This window comes from Gouania willdenowi, chromosome 21 (genome assembly GCF_900634775.1).
Source record: "Gouania willdenowi chromosome 21, fGouWil2.1, whole genome shotgun sequence".
Classification (NCBI taxonomy): Eukaryota; Metazoa; Chordata; class Actinopteri; order Blenniiformes; family Gobiesocidae; genus Gouania; species Gouania willdenowi.
Window position 1 is genome coordinate 19,843,221 of NC_041064.1, and position 17,965 is coordinate 19,861,185.

The following is a 17,965-nucleotide window of genomic DNA, read 5'->3' on the forward strand; positions in this document are numbered from 1 at the left end:
CCCATGTAAAATGATAGAAATTAAGACAGAACCCAAACCCAATCCAGTCTATTGGGTCCTATTGGGTAAAGATAATAATAACAATAATGGCCACTTGTGGTGGTAAGCTCCTTGTAGTTGGGGCAGACTGTCAGAAGTGTGGCTGCCACCATCATTTATGCACAATTCATATGAGGCAATGTAGGTAAAGTGCCTTGCCCAAGGAAACAACTACAATGATTTAGATAGAGCAGGATTCCAACTCCCAACCCTTCGGTTATTGGATGACCTACTCTACCACTGAACTACAGTCGCCCCCATGAGATACTAGACCTTCAGTTTTAGTCCGTATACTGTTTCCTTTTCTCTGTGTTTCTAACAATCTGTGTCTTTCTGCTCAGGTGTCCGACAGCCCTACTCAAACAACAGAGTTCCAGTCCTCCAGCGATGCGGAGGCCAAAGGGAGCCTTTGTCTCCAGGCCAAGCTCGGCTAAAGGATGGAGTGAGGAAGGTGATCAGAGACTCTGAAGGTCACTGCCTACCACCCACACTGACACCATCCAAAGGATATGCAGAAGAGCAAGTGTGCCCTGGCTTTGGAATCCTGAGAAAACGCTTCCTGGAGGACTCTGAGGGGGAGGACCTGCAGAGGGAGTCCCTGCCTGAGAAAAGAGCCAAGCCTGCTTTAGGTGAGATTTTCCTCAACTGCTGCTTCTACCTCCAAATGCCTGAGGTCATCTCCATCTCTTCACCGGCTTTTTATGACTTATCTCTTATTCCTGTATGAAATAAATGCACCCTCTCCTTGGTTCCTGATCGATCCCACCTCCAGCTCATTCCATCACATCCTTCGCTCCACTCCCCGCCCCCCCCCAACCTCCCCTTCCTCCGTCCGTCCAGTATTTCGCTCTGTGCGGCAGCCAGCGCTAAGAAGCATTTAATCCTGCCTTTGAGGGGAGTACGAGAGAGAAGCGAGAACGAGGGATAGCCGTCTTCCCTCTCCTTCTCTTCTTTCAGCGTCGCTGTTCTTTCGCTGTGCTCACCCACCCTCCTGAAAGCTGCTCTTTTCTTCGCTTTTCATCTCAGTTTTCTTTTTTTCCTCATCTGTTTGGGTTCCTTTTTTTTTCTTTTTTTGCTGGCATGTGGGATCGTGCCTTTTCTTCTGTGCACTGGCAGATGAGTCAAATACCCATCCCCTGTGAGTTTTAGGGGGGAGAACTCTCCTTCTGCTTCTCTAGGCTTTTTTTTTTTTTGCTCCTTTTCTTTTCTTCACCCAACTCTTGACTCTGCAGTCTTCTTTTATGCTTCAGCTTGTCTGTTGTACATCCTGCTCCCTGCCTTTGTAGTGTGTATTTGATGGTGTTTTTCTAGCCATAACGCGATATAGTAGGAGTTTTTTGTTGCAAACTGAGACTTTTTCCGACATGTCACATGAAGGCCCTGCTGTGACATAAATGGCTTCTCGAGCTTTATCCGAAGGGATTTGAGTGACTGCTTATTATGACTTTTAAAGTAAACTTAAACGTGTGTCTTAAAGCTGAATCCCAATAATTAGTTATTAGATAAAATATTAGTGTAGACCTCATGGATCAGTGAATCAAACATTATTTACTCCAAAAAAAGGAAAAAGGTCCAAATTGCAGCTTGAAAGAATGTTTTCATCTCCACTGTAATCACACCATTTGTTGACATTGTCGTGCATTGCATTGTGGGGTGTGGAGTCCCATAAACAGATACAGGGGCTTAGAAGTTTTTATTAGTGATTTGCTTGACACCATTTTTGTTTCAGTTTGTTTACAAAAATGTCAACAACTGGAGTGTTTTTGGTGGAGATAAAAACAAACTTTCAATTCAATTTCAACTTTTTTTCGTTCTTTTCCAAGTCGATTCAGTGATCTATGAGGCATACGCTATGACTTTTTTTTAATAAAAAATTATCTGGGGTAGCAGTCTTAACATAAAGACATCGCATAGTTCCTTTGAGCATTTGTGACTGTCTTTTCTCCAGATGAGCAAACAAGTGTGGATGAGGACGGCGAAGACGACGATGAGGTGCGGAAGCTCAAAGTCTGCATTGAACTCAAGGGACTGAGACTCAGCAAGCCTGCAGTGGGTACAACTTCACCCGACGGCTCCCAGTTCAAACCGGAGAGAGCATGGACCCAATCCCAACTGCTCGCTCAGGCCCAGCCTTTACGGGATCGCAAGATCAGGCCTGGTGAGCCTGATGACAGGGCCTTACTGCAGCAGCGGGCGGAGATCAACAGGAAATGGGGCTGCGAGAAGCTGCTAAATGGTAAGAACAAACCGCCAGACGTAGAAAAAAAAAACGCTGCCTTTCCTCTGAGTTCAGCCAGGGTAACGGAAATCTATCTTTGGCTCACGTTTCGCTTTCTTGTTGCGCAGCATGTCTTCGGGGGATTTCCCTGGGCTGTTAGTGGGTGATTCTTTGCGAGGCAAAAAAAAAAAGGGTGGGGAATCAGAAGAAGGGACCAGGAGACCAAACATAAAAGTGGTAGCCTTCCCTACTCCTCCCTCAGGGTTTTTTTCTGAACTGCTTCTGCAGTGGAGTCTCAGAGGACAATGAATGTGTGAAAGTGGCTGTTGGAGATATGCGTGGGCAGGTGTAGTGTGGCTAATGTGTCATCACTGATTTTTCTTTCTTTTTCTTTTTTTTTTGGATCACTAGTCAGAGGAAATGTGGACTGAAGTGTGTGTGTGTGTGTTTCGGGATGGGGGGGTCTTATTAAAGCCTGGATTTCCCTTTATTCATTTGCCCACACTGAGGCAGAGGGTGGCTCAGAGGAAGACGAGCGTATGAAAAAGCAGGACGGAGATTAAAGGAGGTGAAAAAAGCTTGAGGAGATTTGTGTTTTTTCACAGAGACTACAAGCCTTGAGTCGCTGTCGCCACCAATTTTCACCGTTTTTTTGATAGCATCACTGTGGCAACAGCTGGTGTTTTTAAAACGACTACGGGTACCCTATCGTGTGTATGTCAAGGCTGTGGTCCCACCTTTTTATTTCAGATTACCTCTGCTCACATAATACACAATAATCGTTAAGAATCTTATTCTCGCAAAGACTTTCCTGAAACCTGGCTTAAATAGAAAGAACAAGTTTATTCAACTCTCTGCAAGATGTGTAATTCACTTTGATTCTCACATATTCCTCAGCCTAGAAATGATTTAGTGGACTTTGAAACTTTTATTCTGAAAGTTGTAATAAACCATAAACTGTAACAGCCCTGTGTCCTTTTTTTAATAACCAGAGTAAATGCCTTTCCAGGAAACTAATGAGCAGCATTTTGTCGTCACTAGATCAAGGACACGTTTTTTTTTGTGAAAATGTGTTGTATACGAGTCTGAAACCAGACAGTGCAACATTAGTTTGAAAATATTTTTTTTTATCGCTGTCCTTGGAGCATGAATAAATGGGCACAAGTTTCTATAGGGATGTGAGTGTGCGTTGTGCATGAAAGTGTGTGCGTGCCTTGTATTCTTCCTGGGCGAGCAGGCATGCTGTGCTCACAGACAGCTCTGTGTGCTCATTAATAAACCAACAGAGGGTGAGAGATGGCCTTGCAATACCTTCCAATCCTCCCTTTCCACTGAAGGCTCCCTCACTCTTCCTCTTCCTCCTCCTCCTCTTCCTCCAGGAGTAGCTGCCTCCTCCCTTCCCCCCGGCCAGCTGAAGGACAGAGCGCACCCGCCGAACCTCTTCTCAGGTGAACGTGGCCTCAAGGAGCCCAGAAGGGCCCCCTCCTCTCCGGGCCCTGAGCCATTCATGGGAGGCACCCCTCCCCTCAAGCCCCGTCGCCATAGTGACACGGACAAACCCAAGGGCAAGCGGCCGTGCAAAACCAAACACACCAGCCAGAGGGAGAGAGAGAGAAGGAAGGAGACCGCACCTAACAGCCCAGGTCAGCGGTGTGTGGCTGAGCTGGGAGCAGCTGAGGATGACAAGGTGAGTGCTGATAGGGCGTCTGGATGTTCGCAGCAGCACAGTCTGCTTCAGTATGCCTGTCGGCGCCTCTGATTATGCAGCTGGGAGAGGGAGGGAGGAAGGAAGTATGTTTACAATGTTTAGAGGGCTGCTGGAGCTTTGACCTCGCCGTGACCTCAGCGACTCCCTGTGGAGCGCCGGCATTCATGTGTGTTCGTCTCCGGCCTTAATTGTCGAACGCGTGTCATCTGTGCTGTTTTTGTGCGTGTGTGTGTGTGTGTGTGTGTGTGTGTGTGTGTGTGTGTGTGTTTAGAGGTGAATGCCAGCAATGTGAGTGTCTGCGTGCCTGACAACAAAGCCCCGGAGCAATTATGCACCACACATACACAGACTCAAATACACACACACACGCGCACGTACACACGCACGCACGCACACACACTGGAATGTGGCAGCTATGGTTAAGCATACGAAACACCAGCGAGTTCAAAAGAAAAGCAGGAAAAAACGAGCACGGGGGAAAAATTCAAAGGAAAAAAAGAAGGCTAGTCGTTTTCCGCTCGCACAGCTCTCCGATCCTCCCCCTTCTGCTCTTCAGCCTGACAGCTGCTTCGACGTGGAATTCCACTGAGAGGGCGAGCGCACACACACACGCTCGCTCTCTCTCTCTCTCTCTCTCTCAACCACACACTAACGTACACACACATTTACACACACACACACACACACACACACACACACACACACACACCCTCGCGCAGGCAACTCCCCGTCTCATGCATTGTGCTCTGAGGACTTTGTTGGTTTAGCGGTTAAAGGAAAGTGGCGTGCCAACCTGCAGCAGTGTTTGGGGCGTGAACGATTGGTGTGAACTGTGCGTTTTTCACTGGCACATGGAGCATCACGCAAACACAATAATCATACATAAACACAGATGTTATGACTAAAAAGCTCCCCTCATCTAAAGCAATGTAAAGGGCTTGTATGAGAACCAGAGGTGGATTTTTACAGCTTTAATTTCATGTTTGGCTTTGAATTGTAAAAAACGCAGGAACTTTTTTCCTCCCAGATTAGCAATTAAACTCTCCAGTTGTTTCAACAAACTAGTCTCATCTTAACTAACTAGAAAAATTGAGTGGTGGAGGGAATCCCAATATACTGTATTTTTAGTTTACTTGAGAGCAAGTAAATCTGTACAAAATGTTATACAAAGGCCAATTTGTAAGGGTGTTAAAAAAAAAGATTCAGCGATATATCGTGATATTTTACCGCACGATTATTGTATCGATCCAAAAAATGTCCAAATCAATTTTTTAATCATGTTTTTCAACGAAAAATAAAAGCCACTTAATTGCGCTAACATGCATAGCACGTAAACTCAAACCTCGTTAAACTACGTCACTCCTCAATGCATTTTAGCTTGGAGGTTGATTGTACTTTATTTTCATAAAACATACTGGGCATTTTTATCGATGCATATGGTCTCTTTTTTAAAAAGAATTTGAAAATTCTTTTTTAAATTGAATCTGTTTTAGAAGCTGCAAAAAGTTTAACTTTGTACTTGAATTCCAGTTAGTTACCAATTACTTGCAAACTTAAAAACACTGAAACAAATTGTTTCATACCATTTTGTATTTGCAAAGGTGAAATTTGTAATTATTGTTATTGTGATGTGTATTGTATTGGGATATATCGTATCGGGACCTGCAAATTGTGACTTGGATTGTATCGTCAGATTCATGGCAATGCACACCCCTACCAATTTGTGACGCCAGCATTCATCTTTCAATAAATTTGATGACAGAATGAACACAAATACTTAAATAACTTTTGCTGTAACTTCACTTTACAGATAAGTTTGAATGATTAGTATTTATTTCTGTAAGTGTGGCTGATTGAATGCGGCTATATCACTCACATACTGTGTGTGCATGCATGTGCGCGCACACATTTGTGATTTGTGTCGGCTCATCCACGTGCCCTGAAGTGCTGTGTGTCTGTCCGAATGTGTGTTCCGTCTGTTACGTGGCAGCGGCTCTAACACTTGTCCTCTCCTGCTTTCTCCTCAGCTGAGTGAGCAGCACAGCGCTCCGAGGAAGAGAGCCGCCTCTCCTAATCATTATCCGTGCTCTCCAGTCAAGCCCTGCTCCCCCGCCACTCTCTGTCCGCCCTCCCTGCTGCCTCAGGCCAACGGCAGAGCAGGCACAGTCCCAGCAGAGATGACGGGGCTGCACAGGACACCCCCTGCCGAGCCGTCCGTGGTGCGCCCGATCCCGCCGGAGGCTCGCAGGCTGATCGTGAACAAGAACGCTGGGGAGACTCTCCTCCAGAGAGCGGCACGGCTCGGCTACGAGGTAATCTGCTTCGCTCTAACTCATCCTTTGTCCTTATCTCCCTCCCTCGGCACATTTTACACTCTAACACTTTGTGTCTTCCAAATCTTCTCTCTCTCTTTCTCTCTCTTCTCAAAGCTGAGCTAATTTTCCCCTCCGACTTTGTTCCTCACTGACTGACAGACATTGCCTGACTTTTTAAAATAATTCCTCAGATCCTCTCTTGCATCTGTCCCATTCTTCCTCTCTTTCCAGCCTCCTCTTTCTCTTTCCGTACCATTTCGTCTATTTCTCCCCTCTGCGCTCTTTCTTCCTCACATGCTCCATCTTTTTCGCTCCTCTCGCCGCCTTCTCTCATTCTCGCTCAGATTTCCGCTCTCTTCCCCTCCCCCTTTCCTCTCAACGCTCTTGTTCTCTTCCTCTCTTTGTGACTCAGATTGTCGTTGGCACCCCTCCTCTTCCTCCTCCCCCAAGCGACACACACACACGCTCTGCCTCCCCGCTCCTCGCTCCGCTCTCACATCTCATTAATTTTCCGTGAGGCGAAGTGTGACACTCGCACACACGCACGCAAGCATGCATGCGCACGCGCGCACACACACAGTTCGCGCAGGCAGCGTGAGGGATCGGTAGGATCATTATACAGAGACTGATGCTCACTGGTTTCTCTCTAGCATCCAGACTTTTTTTTCACCATTCTTCCTTTGGGTGTAGCTGCCGATCATTTGCTTGTAAACCAGGTCTTCTCGTTCTCCGTGCATGCTACAAAAATAAGCGTATCCGTCTGCATCCTCCAACTCTTGCTGTCGCTCATTATTTAAAGCGGGACAGCCCACGTCCTATTCTTTCCTATTCATTAAATCCCATCCCCAATGAAATTATTTTATCCACATAGAATCATGGTGGGCAAACTTCAGCCTGCGGACCACATCTTGGTCATTAAATGTTTAATCCAACCCAACAACAACCTATTGTAACTACAATGTCACGGTAAAACTTAGTTTGTAGGTATATTTTAGTTTTTTTGTCCTGCTGTAAACAGTTAATATATCCACGTGAAGAAGAGCTTCATCGCCAAACCAGTGTTACTAATAATAACAATAATGGCTTGGATTTATATCGCGCTTTTTCAAAGAGACTCAAAGCATGCACAATTCATACCCATTCATTCGAGGCAATGTAGAGTGCCTTGCCCAAGGACACCACGATAATGACTTGGATAGAGCAGGATTCGAACCCCCAACCCTTTGCTTCAACATACTGAACTGAAAAAGTGAGTGTATTGTTCTGTATTTTGTGTTAAACCTGAACAATGTTGAGAGTTATTGTTAATGAGTTGAATAAAGTTTGACTTATCTGACTATTTTATTTCGCTTAATGCGTCTTAAGAATAATAATATTAATAATAACAAACCGGTGCGCCTTATAGTCCGGTGCGCCTTATGTATGAAAATAGACCCAGTCAGACCCATTCATTGCTAGTGCGCCTTATAATCCGGTGCGCCTTATAGTCCGAAAAATACGGTATATAAGTCACCATAGAACATTCTATGGTGTATATTGCACATATGGTGTATGTTTATTTTCCAGCTTTTCACAGCACACACCATCATTCAAAAGTTACAAAATAAAACCTTGTAGACTCACTATAAGCCTTTTTGCACTTTCAGAAATCTGGCTCTCGTTCAGTTCTCGCGCATGAGGTCAAAGATCAAGAGGGATAAACTCTCCATGTCTGAAGGTGTAAGCAGCGAGTCTTACAGAGATTTAGATCATTATTTACCATTGTAGCACTGATTTCTTGAAAGGTCTCCAAAGCAGAAATGCAGTTGTTCCCGGGTAGAGTCCGAATCACTCCCACTGTTGGCCCTGGAAGTCATGGCTCGCCGCTCAGAGACTAAGTGCCTTCTCACATTGGTTTTTGCAAAAGTGCTCGGATATGTGCATCATTCCCGGGTAGAGTCTGTATTCCCCTTTGCTGGAGACCCAGGTAGTTCATGTTTTCATGCACCAGGGGTCACCTGTGTGGAAGCAAGGGGACTTCCCTTGCTTCCATACATCTGCTCCCATCAATTTTTAAAAGTGCTCCGATTAGCCGAAAGTGGCATCAGCGGAAGCCCCGGTCCCCTCCTCGAGTCCAAATATGTGTAATATGAATAATATAAACACTATTAAAACAATACAGATCTCTGGACTGAAATTACAAACGCTGTTAGGTTGGAAATATCAACAGAGCTTGTTGACGTTTATATCCCTCTCGACCTTTGACCCCGCAGGTCGTGCATGCGCAGTTCCAGGCTTATTGGTGGAGGACAGCTGATCATCATCTTGTGTGCTTTCACGAGGCACTTTTTGAATCACTCTAAAGTGACGGGAAAAGTTTGATCGTTACATAGCTGCGTGGTTTTGCTTCTCCTCGGTACGTCACATAGCTGTGTCCATTTGTCCAGAGTATGCCCGCAAACATGTAAAATGTCATTATTCCTGTGAGTTTCTCCAAACATCCACACATGCCTTTCCATCCTCACTGCTCCACGTCTGCAATAAACCGTTTTTAAGATTTTATGGTGTTACATCCAGTCATTTATCTCTACGTCAGAATTACAACCGCTCCAAAACTTAGTAAAACAATCAAAGTAGAATTTTCTTTCCAAATGCGCTTTAGCTTTTGAATGGGGGCTCACATGGACCCAAATGAAGCAGACTTCCCTGGAAACAAAGCCTGTGTGAACACGCCCTGAGATGTTAAAACCAAATGTGGCCCTTAAGAGTAAAAAAGTTTGGCCACCTTGATCCAAGTGGACAAAATGTCACTTGAGTTGCGAATCCTGACACCTGCATGTCCACTTAGTCCCACAATCATCGCTGATGCCGCCTTAGGTTCACAGTTTGATGCTTGTGCGTGTGTCACAATTGTTCATCACTGTATCTTCACAGAAGTGTAAATACAGTTGTGGTCAAAAGTTTACATACACTTGTAAGGCACATAATGTCATGGCCGTCTTGAGTTTCAAATAATTTCTACAACTCTTATTTTTCTGTGATAGAGTGATTGGAACAAATACTTCTTTGTCACAACAAACATCGAGGAAGTTTGGTTCTTTTATGAATTTATTATGGGTTAACTGAAAATGTGACCAAATCTGCTGGGTCAAAAATATTCATACAGTAACATGAATTAGCAATTTTGGTGATTTAGAAAGTTGTCATTGAAATTAGCTTCATAGCATGGCCTCTTAACTTCTTGTGAGTGATTATGAATGACTACAGCTGGTGACTTCTCTGAGTCTATTTAAATAGGGCTCATTTAATACAATCATTAGACCCGCCCACAAATGCTACAATAGGAAAGTCAAAGGAGCTCAGCACGGATCTGAAAAAGCAAATCATTGACTTGAACAAGTCAGGAAAGTCACTTCGAGCTATTTCAAAGTAGCTTCAGGTCCCAAGAGCAACTGTGCAAACAATTGTTTGTAAGTATAAAGTGCATGGCACTGTTGTGTCACTGCCACAATCAGGGAGAAAATGCAAGCTATCATCTGCTGCGGAGAGAAATTTGGTTCAGGAGGGCCAAGAGTCAACCGAGAACCACTTAAAAGCAGATCTGCAAAGAATTAGAAGCTGCTGGAACACAGGTGTCAGTGTCCACAGTCAAGCCTGTTTTACATCGCCATGGACTGCAAGGCTGCTGGGCAAGCAGGAAGCCCTTGCTCCAGAAGCAGCGCCATAAGGCTCGACTGAAGTTTGCTGCTGATCACATAGACAAAGATAAGACCTTCTGGAGGAAGGTTCTGTGGTCAGAAGAAACAAAAATCTAGCTGTGTAGCCACAATACCCAGCAATATGTTTGGAGGAGAAAAGGTGAAGCCTTTAACCCCAAGAACACCGTGCCTACCGTCAAGCATATTGGCGGTAGTATTATGCTCCGGGGCTGTTTTGCTGCCAATGGAACTGGTGCTTTACAGAGAGTAAATGGGATAATTAAGGAGTAGTATTACCTTCAAATTTTTCAGGATAATCTAAAATCATCAGCCCAAAGGTTGGGTCTTGGGCGCAGTTGGGTGTTCCAACTGTACAATGACACCAAACACACATCAAACATGGTCATGGAATGGCTAAATCAGGCTAGAATTAAGGTTTTAGTTTAGAATGGCCTGTCAAGAGGAGTAGTCAAAGCTTGTGGATGGCTTCCAAAAGTGCCTAATTGAAATGAAAATGGCCATGGAACATGCAACCAAATATTAGCATTGCTGTATTTTTTTGACCCAGCAGATTTGGTCACATTTTCAGTTAACCTATAATAAATTCATAAAACAACCAAATCATGAATTTTTTTTTGTGACAAAGAAGTATGTGTTCCAATCACTATCACAGAAAATTAAGAGTTATTGGTAACTCAAGACGGCCATGACATTATGTTCTTTACAAGTGCATGTAAACTTTTGGCCACAACTGTAGATGTGTACGTCTCTTGTTGGTTGTTCTGGTGTTGCTGTGTGTGTGTGTGTGTGTGTGTGTGTGTGTGTGTGTGTGTGTGTGTGTGTGTGTGTGTGTGTGTGTGTGTGTGTGTGTGTGTGTGTGTGTGTGTGTGTGTGTGTGTGTGTGTGTGTGTGTGTGTGTGTGTGTGTGTGTGTGTGTGTGTGTGTTAGTCGGACACGTTGATGATGATGATGAGGCGTGTGCGTCAGTGATTATGTGTGCGAGTCTGAATAGGAGCGAGAGAGTGAGAGTGTGAATGAGAGGTAAGCACTGGGAGTATAATCGCGTTCTAATGGCCCTCTAATGTGCCGTGGTGACTGTGGTTAGCAGTGGCGGCGGCTGTTTTTCTCCCTCGCTCTCTCGCAGACACGTACACGCACGCAGGCACGCACACACAGTGCACAGCACAGCAGCAGGGTTCAGTCAACCGTGCTGGAGAGAAGCTGGCTCGTCTCTCTGATTTATGCATTTCCCTCGAACGTTTTTTTCCCCTCTCTCTCTTTTTTTTTTTTTCACCCCCACTTGCAGTTTTCTCCTTCCTGTGCTCTGCGAGTGGAGAGGGAAAGGGGGAGGAGGGTGGAGAAAACCTGAGACTACACAAACAAGGCGCTGACCGCTGCGCAAACAACACCCCCACCCCTGCCTCCCTCCCACCCTTTCTTTCCTTCTTTCTCTCTCCCTCTTTCTCTCTCCCTCTCAGGAAGCTCGTCTCTCACTGCCTGTGTGTGATAAGCCTGGGGCAGGCCCCTGGGGCTCACACACACACACACACACACACACACACACACAAAAATGTGCACAAAGAGACACAGCAATTTATGCATACTGCCTGACACACACACATACAGACGCGCGCACACGCACACTTGCATACAAGCCCATGGATGCACGGAGCGCTTGTCTCACGCTGGTGTTTTAGTGCCGCAAGCTCTGGGCTTATCACACACAGGCAGCGAGATATGACTGCCTGTGAGACAGACACACACACACACACACAAGCACATAAAGGCCTCGCATACTGATTCTAAGGACGCAAAGGAGGACATCCACACAAACACTTGCGCTGACCCACTAAGCACACACACACACGCAGGCAGCAGTGACGCACTCTCCTCCATATGCTTCACAGGCGAGTCTCACACCCACACAGACCTGCACATGCAAATTCAGAATCACCTCCAGCACACACATCAGGCGGGCTCAGCCCGCACGATGATTGCAAATCCTCACAGTCCACGTTCATCAAGGCGGAGTGACTGTCAGCACACGCACAGGCATCCGGTCCTGTGTGAACCTGCAAGGATGCAGAATCGCCCCGTGCAATGCATGCACCACACAGAGCCGTGCACATCACAGCGCCTGGCCAACACTGTGCATATTTTATGTTCATTTAGTTTGGCAATCCGTGCCTCTGCACATAAAAGCCCACTCTTTCTCTCTCCCTTCCCTTTTATTCCCTCGCTTTTCCCTCGTCTGCCGAAGTCTGTGCATTTGAAATGGTAATGAGGAAAGATTCTGCGGATGTCTTCATCCCTCTCGTATCGTCGTTCGGAGCCCTTTTGCTCTTCCTGTCATAAGCTCAGATAAAGGTGCAATCTGTCATTTACTCTCCTTATTTTCCCTCCTTCACGTTGAGATTAGAGCGACGCTGTTCGGCTTTTTTGCATGTCCGTTGATCTGAGTGTCCATAATGACATTTGGTGTTGAAATAACATTGATAAGTAAATTTTAACACAAAGAAGAAAAGATCTGATTTGACATCGAGCACCTTTACCTAAAATCCCTCAAAGTTTGCACTACTTAAGGTACAAACACAATGTTTCCATAATAACCTTTGTTTCATTGCCAGGAAACAATGTATGTTGCTTTTGCACCGTGTTGGCTTGCTGGCACCAATATTTTTTTATAAACAAGGCTGACTTTTGTAGACTTTCATGGTTTCAAGGATGACACTTGAATTTAAACTTAAAGCATGTTTTTATTTTTGCGCCAGAAACACAAGAAGAGCCGAAAACCCAAACTATCTGATGAAGGATATGTGATCAGGCCAAAAACATGTTTCATACCTTTCTGATTCTTTTGTTCTTGCATTAGGTTTTAATGAGATACTTGAAATGTTTTGGAAGGACTTTCAACTGCATAAAGTTATTAAATATATAGATACAATTTAAACTCCATTACAAAGGCAGAACAAAACTTGCCCTTAAAATAGCATATAGGGCAGGATTTCAGAGAAAATAAACTTTAATTTTAAGTGTTTTAATGCTCATGGGTGATGAAGCGTTCAAAGCCAAAAAGGAATGAGCGCACACACATCTCTCTATTGCCTTGAATAGACTGTGATGCACGTTGTACTGCAATTCCAGGCCCGAATTTCCTGCGTAGTAAAGCAGACGTGACGTGAAATGACGCTGATGCACGTTCTTGAGGGCTTGGAGAGGTGTCCCACTGCCGGAAATAAAGAAGTAGAAGAAGTAGACAGCTTAGAGACTATAAGAAGACTAGCTCGGTGGACCAAACTACCGTTTGGTTCCGCGGAGGCATGTGCAGAAATCTGGCAGTTAGAGTGCAGATCGGGCCACATTTTTCCATACGAGTTTGACCCGAACCCGATAAGAGCAACACCAAACTTGACAGGCATTCAGATATTTATATCTGAGCCCGACCCGAAACTAACGGTTAAAACCTAATTTTTTCCTCGTACGAATGACATATTTACATTTGATTTAGTGGTAAGCCCACTTTTATGAACAAACAACTGTTAATGTCAACATCAGATCAGTGCACGGGTAACAAGCGAACGTCAAACGCAAACAGGCGTGCAGTACTCGCAAGACACCCAATGGTTCTATTTAAATAATCCACGTATCAAAACTAAGGATAATCAATGTTCTTGTGCAGAGAAAGGACTTTAGGAGCGAACCCGAGCACCAGTTCAATATCTGTTCGAACCCGACTTGACCCATCGGGAACCTTCGGGTTCCGGTCGGGTATCCATCATTTACGTGCAGTCACGTGAACGACGAGTAAATAAACAACCGTGTCACAGTATCAGCTGCTCTGGTTTGAAGAGTTCACGTGCACTCCCGCACCGGCTTGGCTGATGACTGCAGTTACACTAACGGCCGTTGTGTCACTATAGAGTTTGATTTCTTGATCCTTCCTTATGCTCCTTTAACAATGGGGACCGACAGTTATTTATTACCAATAAGACTGAGCATTGACAATCAAGCCTTTATAAGCTTTCATAAGTTGTGGCTGAGCTAGTTTTTATTTTTAGACTTTGCGATTTACAAAATTAAGTATGAATTTTCTCATAAACTTGTTTAATTGTAAAGAATTCCAATAATACATGCTCAAACCTTTGCAAAGCGAGAACTTGGCCTTCCCACGGTTTGTGTTCGCTTGCTTGCTAACTTTCTTATTTGCTTGCATCTATTTCTATATAGTTTACATAAGCAATCACACTGAGTGTGTCTTTGATGAGAGCGGCCACATCAAAGCAGCTACAGACGGGGAAAGACTTTGTCCTCATCGTGTATTACCTAATGAGGACACGCCAACTTTTAACTGCTCAGACAGGGTTTGGACGTGTGGAGAAAGCCACTCAGGCATTACGTGCACATTTGCTTGATTCGCTTCCTTTAATGCGCGCACGTATCTGCTGTCCGCAAGGACTCTGAAGGCGATGCTGTGAGGGGTTAAATGTCTGAGTGATGCATTGATTGCAGGCGAGCGCAGGGAAGCGTTCGAGAGGGGGAGATTAGAGGACGGAGGGAAAGAGAGCGAGAGGCAGGGGGAGGGGTGTCTCATTTTACCACGCTCTGTGTGTGTGTGTGTGTGTGTGTGTGTGTGTGTGTGTGTGTGTGTGTGTGTGTGTGTGTGTGTGTGTGTGTGTGTGTGTGTGTGTGTGTGTGTGTGTGTGTGTGTGTGTGTGTGTGTGTGTGTGCGCGCGTGGGTGTGCACGCGTGCACGTCTGGCGGGAAGCTGCGGCTCTCGTGCTAAGCTCCTCACTCTCGCCGAGCGATATTAAACACGGCTCCGGAGGTTTAGCGCTACGCCTCCTTCACCACACAAACACAGACGCGTCAACACTCTACCTGTCAGTGTCTCTCACATACACACAGAGACGCGCACACACACACACACGTAGATGAGTGGAATCCCCCAGAGGGGAGCTTCAGCAGCACAGCACTCCTTAAACTCTCTCCAGCAGGCAGAGTGTTGGCAGTGAGAGGAAACCAGTTGGAGCTTCTTCCCAGAAACCTTCGTTTCTCACTTTTCCTTCTTCACACCCTCTTCCTGCTTCCTTTAAATATCTCCGCCGTTTTTGTCTCGACTGCGCCTCTCGTTTTTTCTTTTTTTTGTGCTCTCCCCAACTCTTCTTTCATCTCGCCTTATTATTCGCCTTGGCACTGAGGACGGTCGCAACACATCTCATCCACACATTCATTTATCTGTCATCTGCTGGGGTGTCGCCTCTCGCCTCGCCCTTCCCTTTGCCCTCTCTCAACCCTCTGCTCATCTTGCCGTCAGTCTGTTTTCTTTCCTTCTCTGAAAAGGGAAAGGGAGAGGCTGAGATAAACACTTGGACTGGATGGCAGCACAGAATTAGCATAGAAATGGAAGTTTGGAGTCATTTCCCAGGTTCAAATGAGCCGCTCTCTTCCCCTTGGAGCAGGACATAGTATGAATACGTGTGGATGGAGGCGTCTCACAGTCGCACTGAGGTATAATAAAATATGTGTGAATGGCAAGGCTCTCTATTTGTTATGGTAAGGCCTCACAAGAGTGTGCCAATACTCACTTGTCAGAATCAGACAGGCCATAGCAACACGCCACCAGGCTGCTCTCTATCTCTGTCTCATCTCTGCTTAATGGGAGCAGACGCCGCTCCAGTCCAATAAAAAACCAGTCCGACCACTTAGTGCAGGACGCCCAACTGTCACAGCACGGGACCGGAGGAAACGCTTCCAGCTCTGGAGCACCGCTATCAAATCTCTTTGTTCCACTTCCATCACGTTGCGTTGGGAGCTCTGTCACAGTCACTAGCTGCCGCTGTGGCGTCCAGGCCAATGGTGACACACACACACACACACGTGCCGTGCACACACAGGCTGAGTCTGGCAGCCTGATTACAGTTGAGTCACACTTTAGTCTCCTCGTCGTGTTTGGCGCCAGCTCCAGTATTATGGAGCATTTGTGTGTGAGCGCGTCTGTTTGTCCGGCACAGGAACACACTCAGTTCCTCCTTTGCCCAATTCCTCTCCCACAGGAACTTAAACATTTTTTTTTTTTTAAAAGCTGGACTTGTTTGCGTTTGCATCTGATCTATCTGGCTTGTGGGTGTTTTGGTCTTTGCAGAGCTCAGTTCACCATGCAGAAAACGCAAACACTCAACTGTGCTCTCGCTCTCTGCGTTTTCCCAGGAGGTGGTGCTGTACTGTCTGGAGAACAGAGTGTGTGAGGTGAATCACAGGGACTACGCCGGTTACTGCGCTCTGCACGAGGCCTGCGCACGTGGCTGGCTCACCATCGTCCAACACCTGCTAGATTACGGAGCCGACATCAACTGCAGTGCACAGGACGGCACCAGGTCAGCACATACCTTTAAACTCATCTTATTCTGTTAACAAAAAAAGTTTGTCATTAATCAAGAAGTTTGAGTTCACTCAAAACTTCTTTGGATTTATTGTCCATTATGAAGAGCTTTATTATTACTACACAGATGATCAGCGGTTTTAAATTGAAAATGCATTGCGTTCATAGCTGCGTTATTAAAATTTTCTGTAGGGGGTCTAAGGGTCCAAGGCAGTCCTGCTTAGATTCTAATAAAGGAGGTAGGCTTGCAGTGAAATATGAGGAGATTTAAAGTATGTTGGAGGAGCACTCACTGTTGTTTTACTTGCATATTAAAGGGTCAGTGTAGGGTTAAATGGAGATTTATGTTTAAAATGTAAACTTGGAGGAATAACCCATGAAAACAAAGCAGTTTTGAAGAAAATACACTCAGAAAACCACTGTTGAATACAGATTATGACCCTCATTTATCAACTGTTGGTCAGTTGAGATCTGACGTGCTGCTTCTGCACTGTCATGGAGAATGAGGTCCTATTTCCTCCATACCGCACATCACCGGGTAAATGTTGTCCCCACTATAAAGAGGGGACAACATTTAGTCATTTTAAAAGCTTTTTTTTTTAAGCGTTTTGATTGTTAATTTCTTTTAATGTTTTATTTATTGCCTAAAGCGTGCAGACAGAGGTCGATATGAATGTCATATTCGTGTGTGTTTCCAAGATCTCTGCTGGAAAGTTGTTCACAGCGCACACAGGGGGGCAGACGTCGCCTGCTTGGTAGCTGATCCTCTTCCACAGAGCGTTTAAATGCGCCTTTTTAATTCCAGTTTTCACACTGTCAAAAAGCACATTTTTGTTTTGATCCACCTCCGATGTGAAATTGCTGATTTTCATCTTGGAAAAGCTTCTCTTCTTGTTTGACCCCCGGGGCCTCCGAAAAACGAGGGCGTAACAAGTTAATGACGATCAAATTCAGCCGCCGCATTTATCAACATCTGATCATTTGTACGCTGGGATTCGTCAAATACAAATGTTTCATAAATCACACGTTGGTCCTGTCGTACGACCAAATGCGCACTCAAATTTATACCCATTCTCACTCAAGGTAGATAAATGAGGGCCTATGTGACTTGTGAGAAGAAAGTTTTTACTTACTTTTAGTGAATTTTCCAAAAGTGACGACCTAAAGTTAAAGACTAATTTATGAGGATAACCTTATTATTGCTTTAAGTGAATTCACCTCTCCTTTTTGTCAGACCGATCCACGATGCAGTGGAAAACGACCACTTGGACGTGGTGCGAGTGCTGCTGTCGTACGGCGCCGACCCAACGCTAGCCACGTACTCGGGCCGTGGGCTGTTGAAGATGACTCACAGCGACTGCATGGAGCGCTTCCTCACCGGTAAGTGACATTTCTAGTGTAACGACAGCATGCTTGGTGTTCGCCATCAGGCTTTGGTGGACAGTGGTTTTAGTTGTGCGAGGAATACAGAACTTCAGCTTTGATAATGTTTCCATGGTAATGATTGGTGAAAAACAAAAAAAGTGGTGGTAATGTCACATTTATGCATTAAACCAGCAGTGTCAAACTCATTTTAGTTCAGAGGCCAAATACAAAGTCGTTTAATCTTAAGTGTGGCCGCAGATTTTA

The 17,965-nt window shown here is 45.2% G+C and overlaps 1 protein-coding gene across 2 annotated transcripts in view; it reads left to right on the plus strand.

Annotated features, from left to right (window-relative positions):
• bcor (BCL6 corepressor) overlaps positions 1-17,965 on the plus strand; it is a 45,200-nt gene that overhangs the window by 21,554 nt on the left and 5,681 nt on the right. For both annotated transcript variants that reach the window (XM_028435279.1, XM_028435280.1), the window contains 6 exons: positions 381-668; positions 1,988-2,275; positions 3,637-3,944; positions 5,993-6,277; positions 16,165-16,331; positions 17,571-17,716. In XM_028435279.1, the coding sequence (XP_028291080.1) occupies positions 381-668; positions 1,988-2,275; positions 3,637-3,944; positions 5,993-6,277; positions 16,165-16,331; positions 17,571-17,716 (1,482 nt within the window). The remainder of the gene's footprint in view (positions 1-380; positions 669-1,987; positions 2,276-3,636; positions 3,945-5,992; positions 6,278-16,164; positions 16,332-17,570; positions 17,717-17,965) is intronic.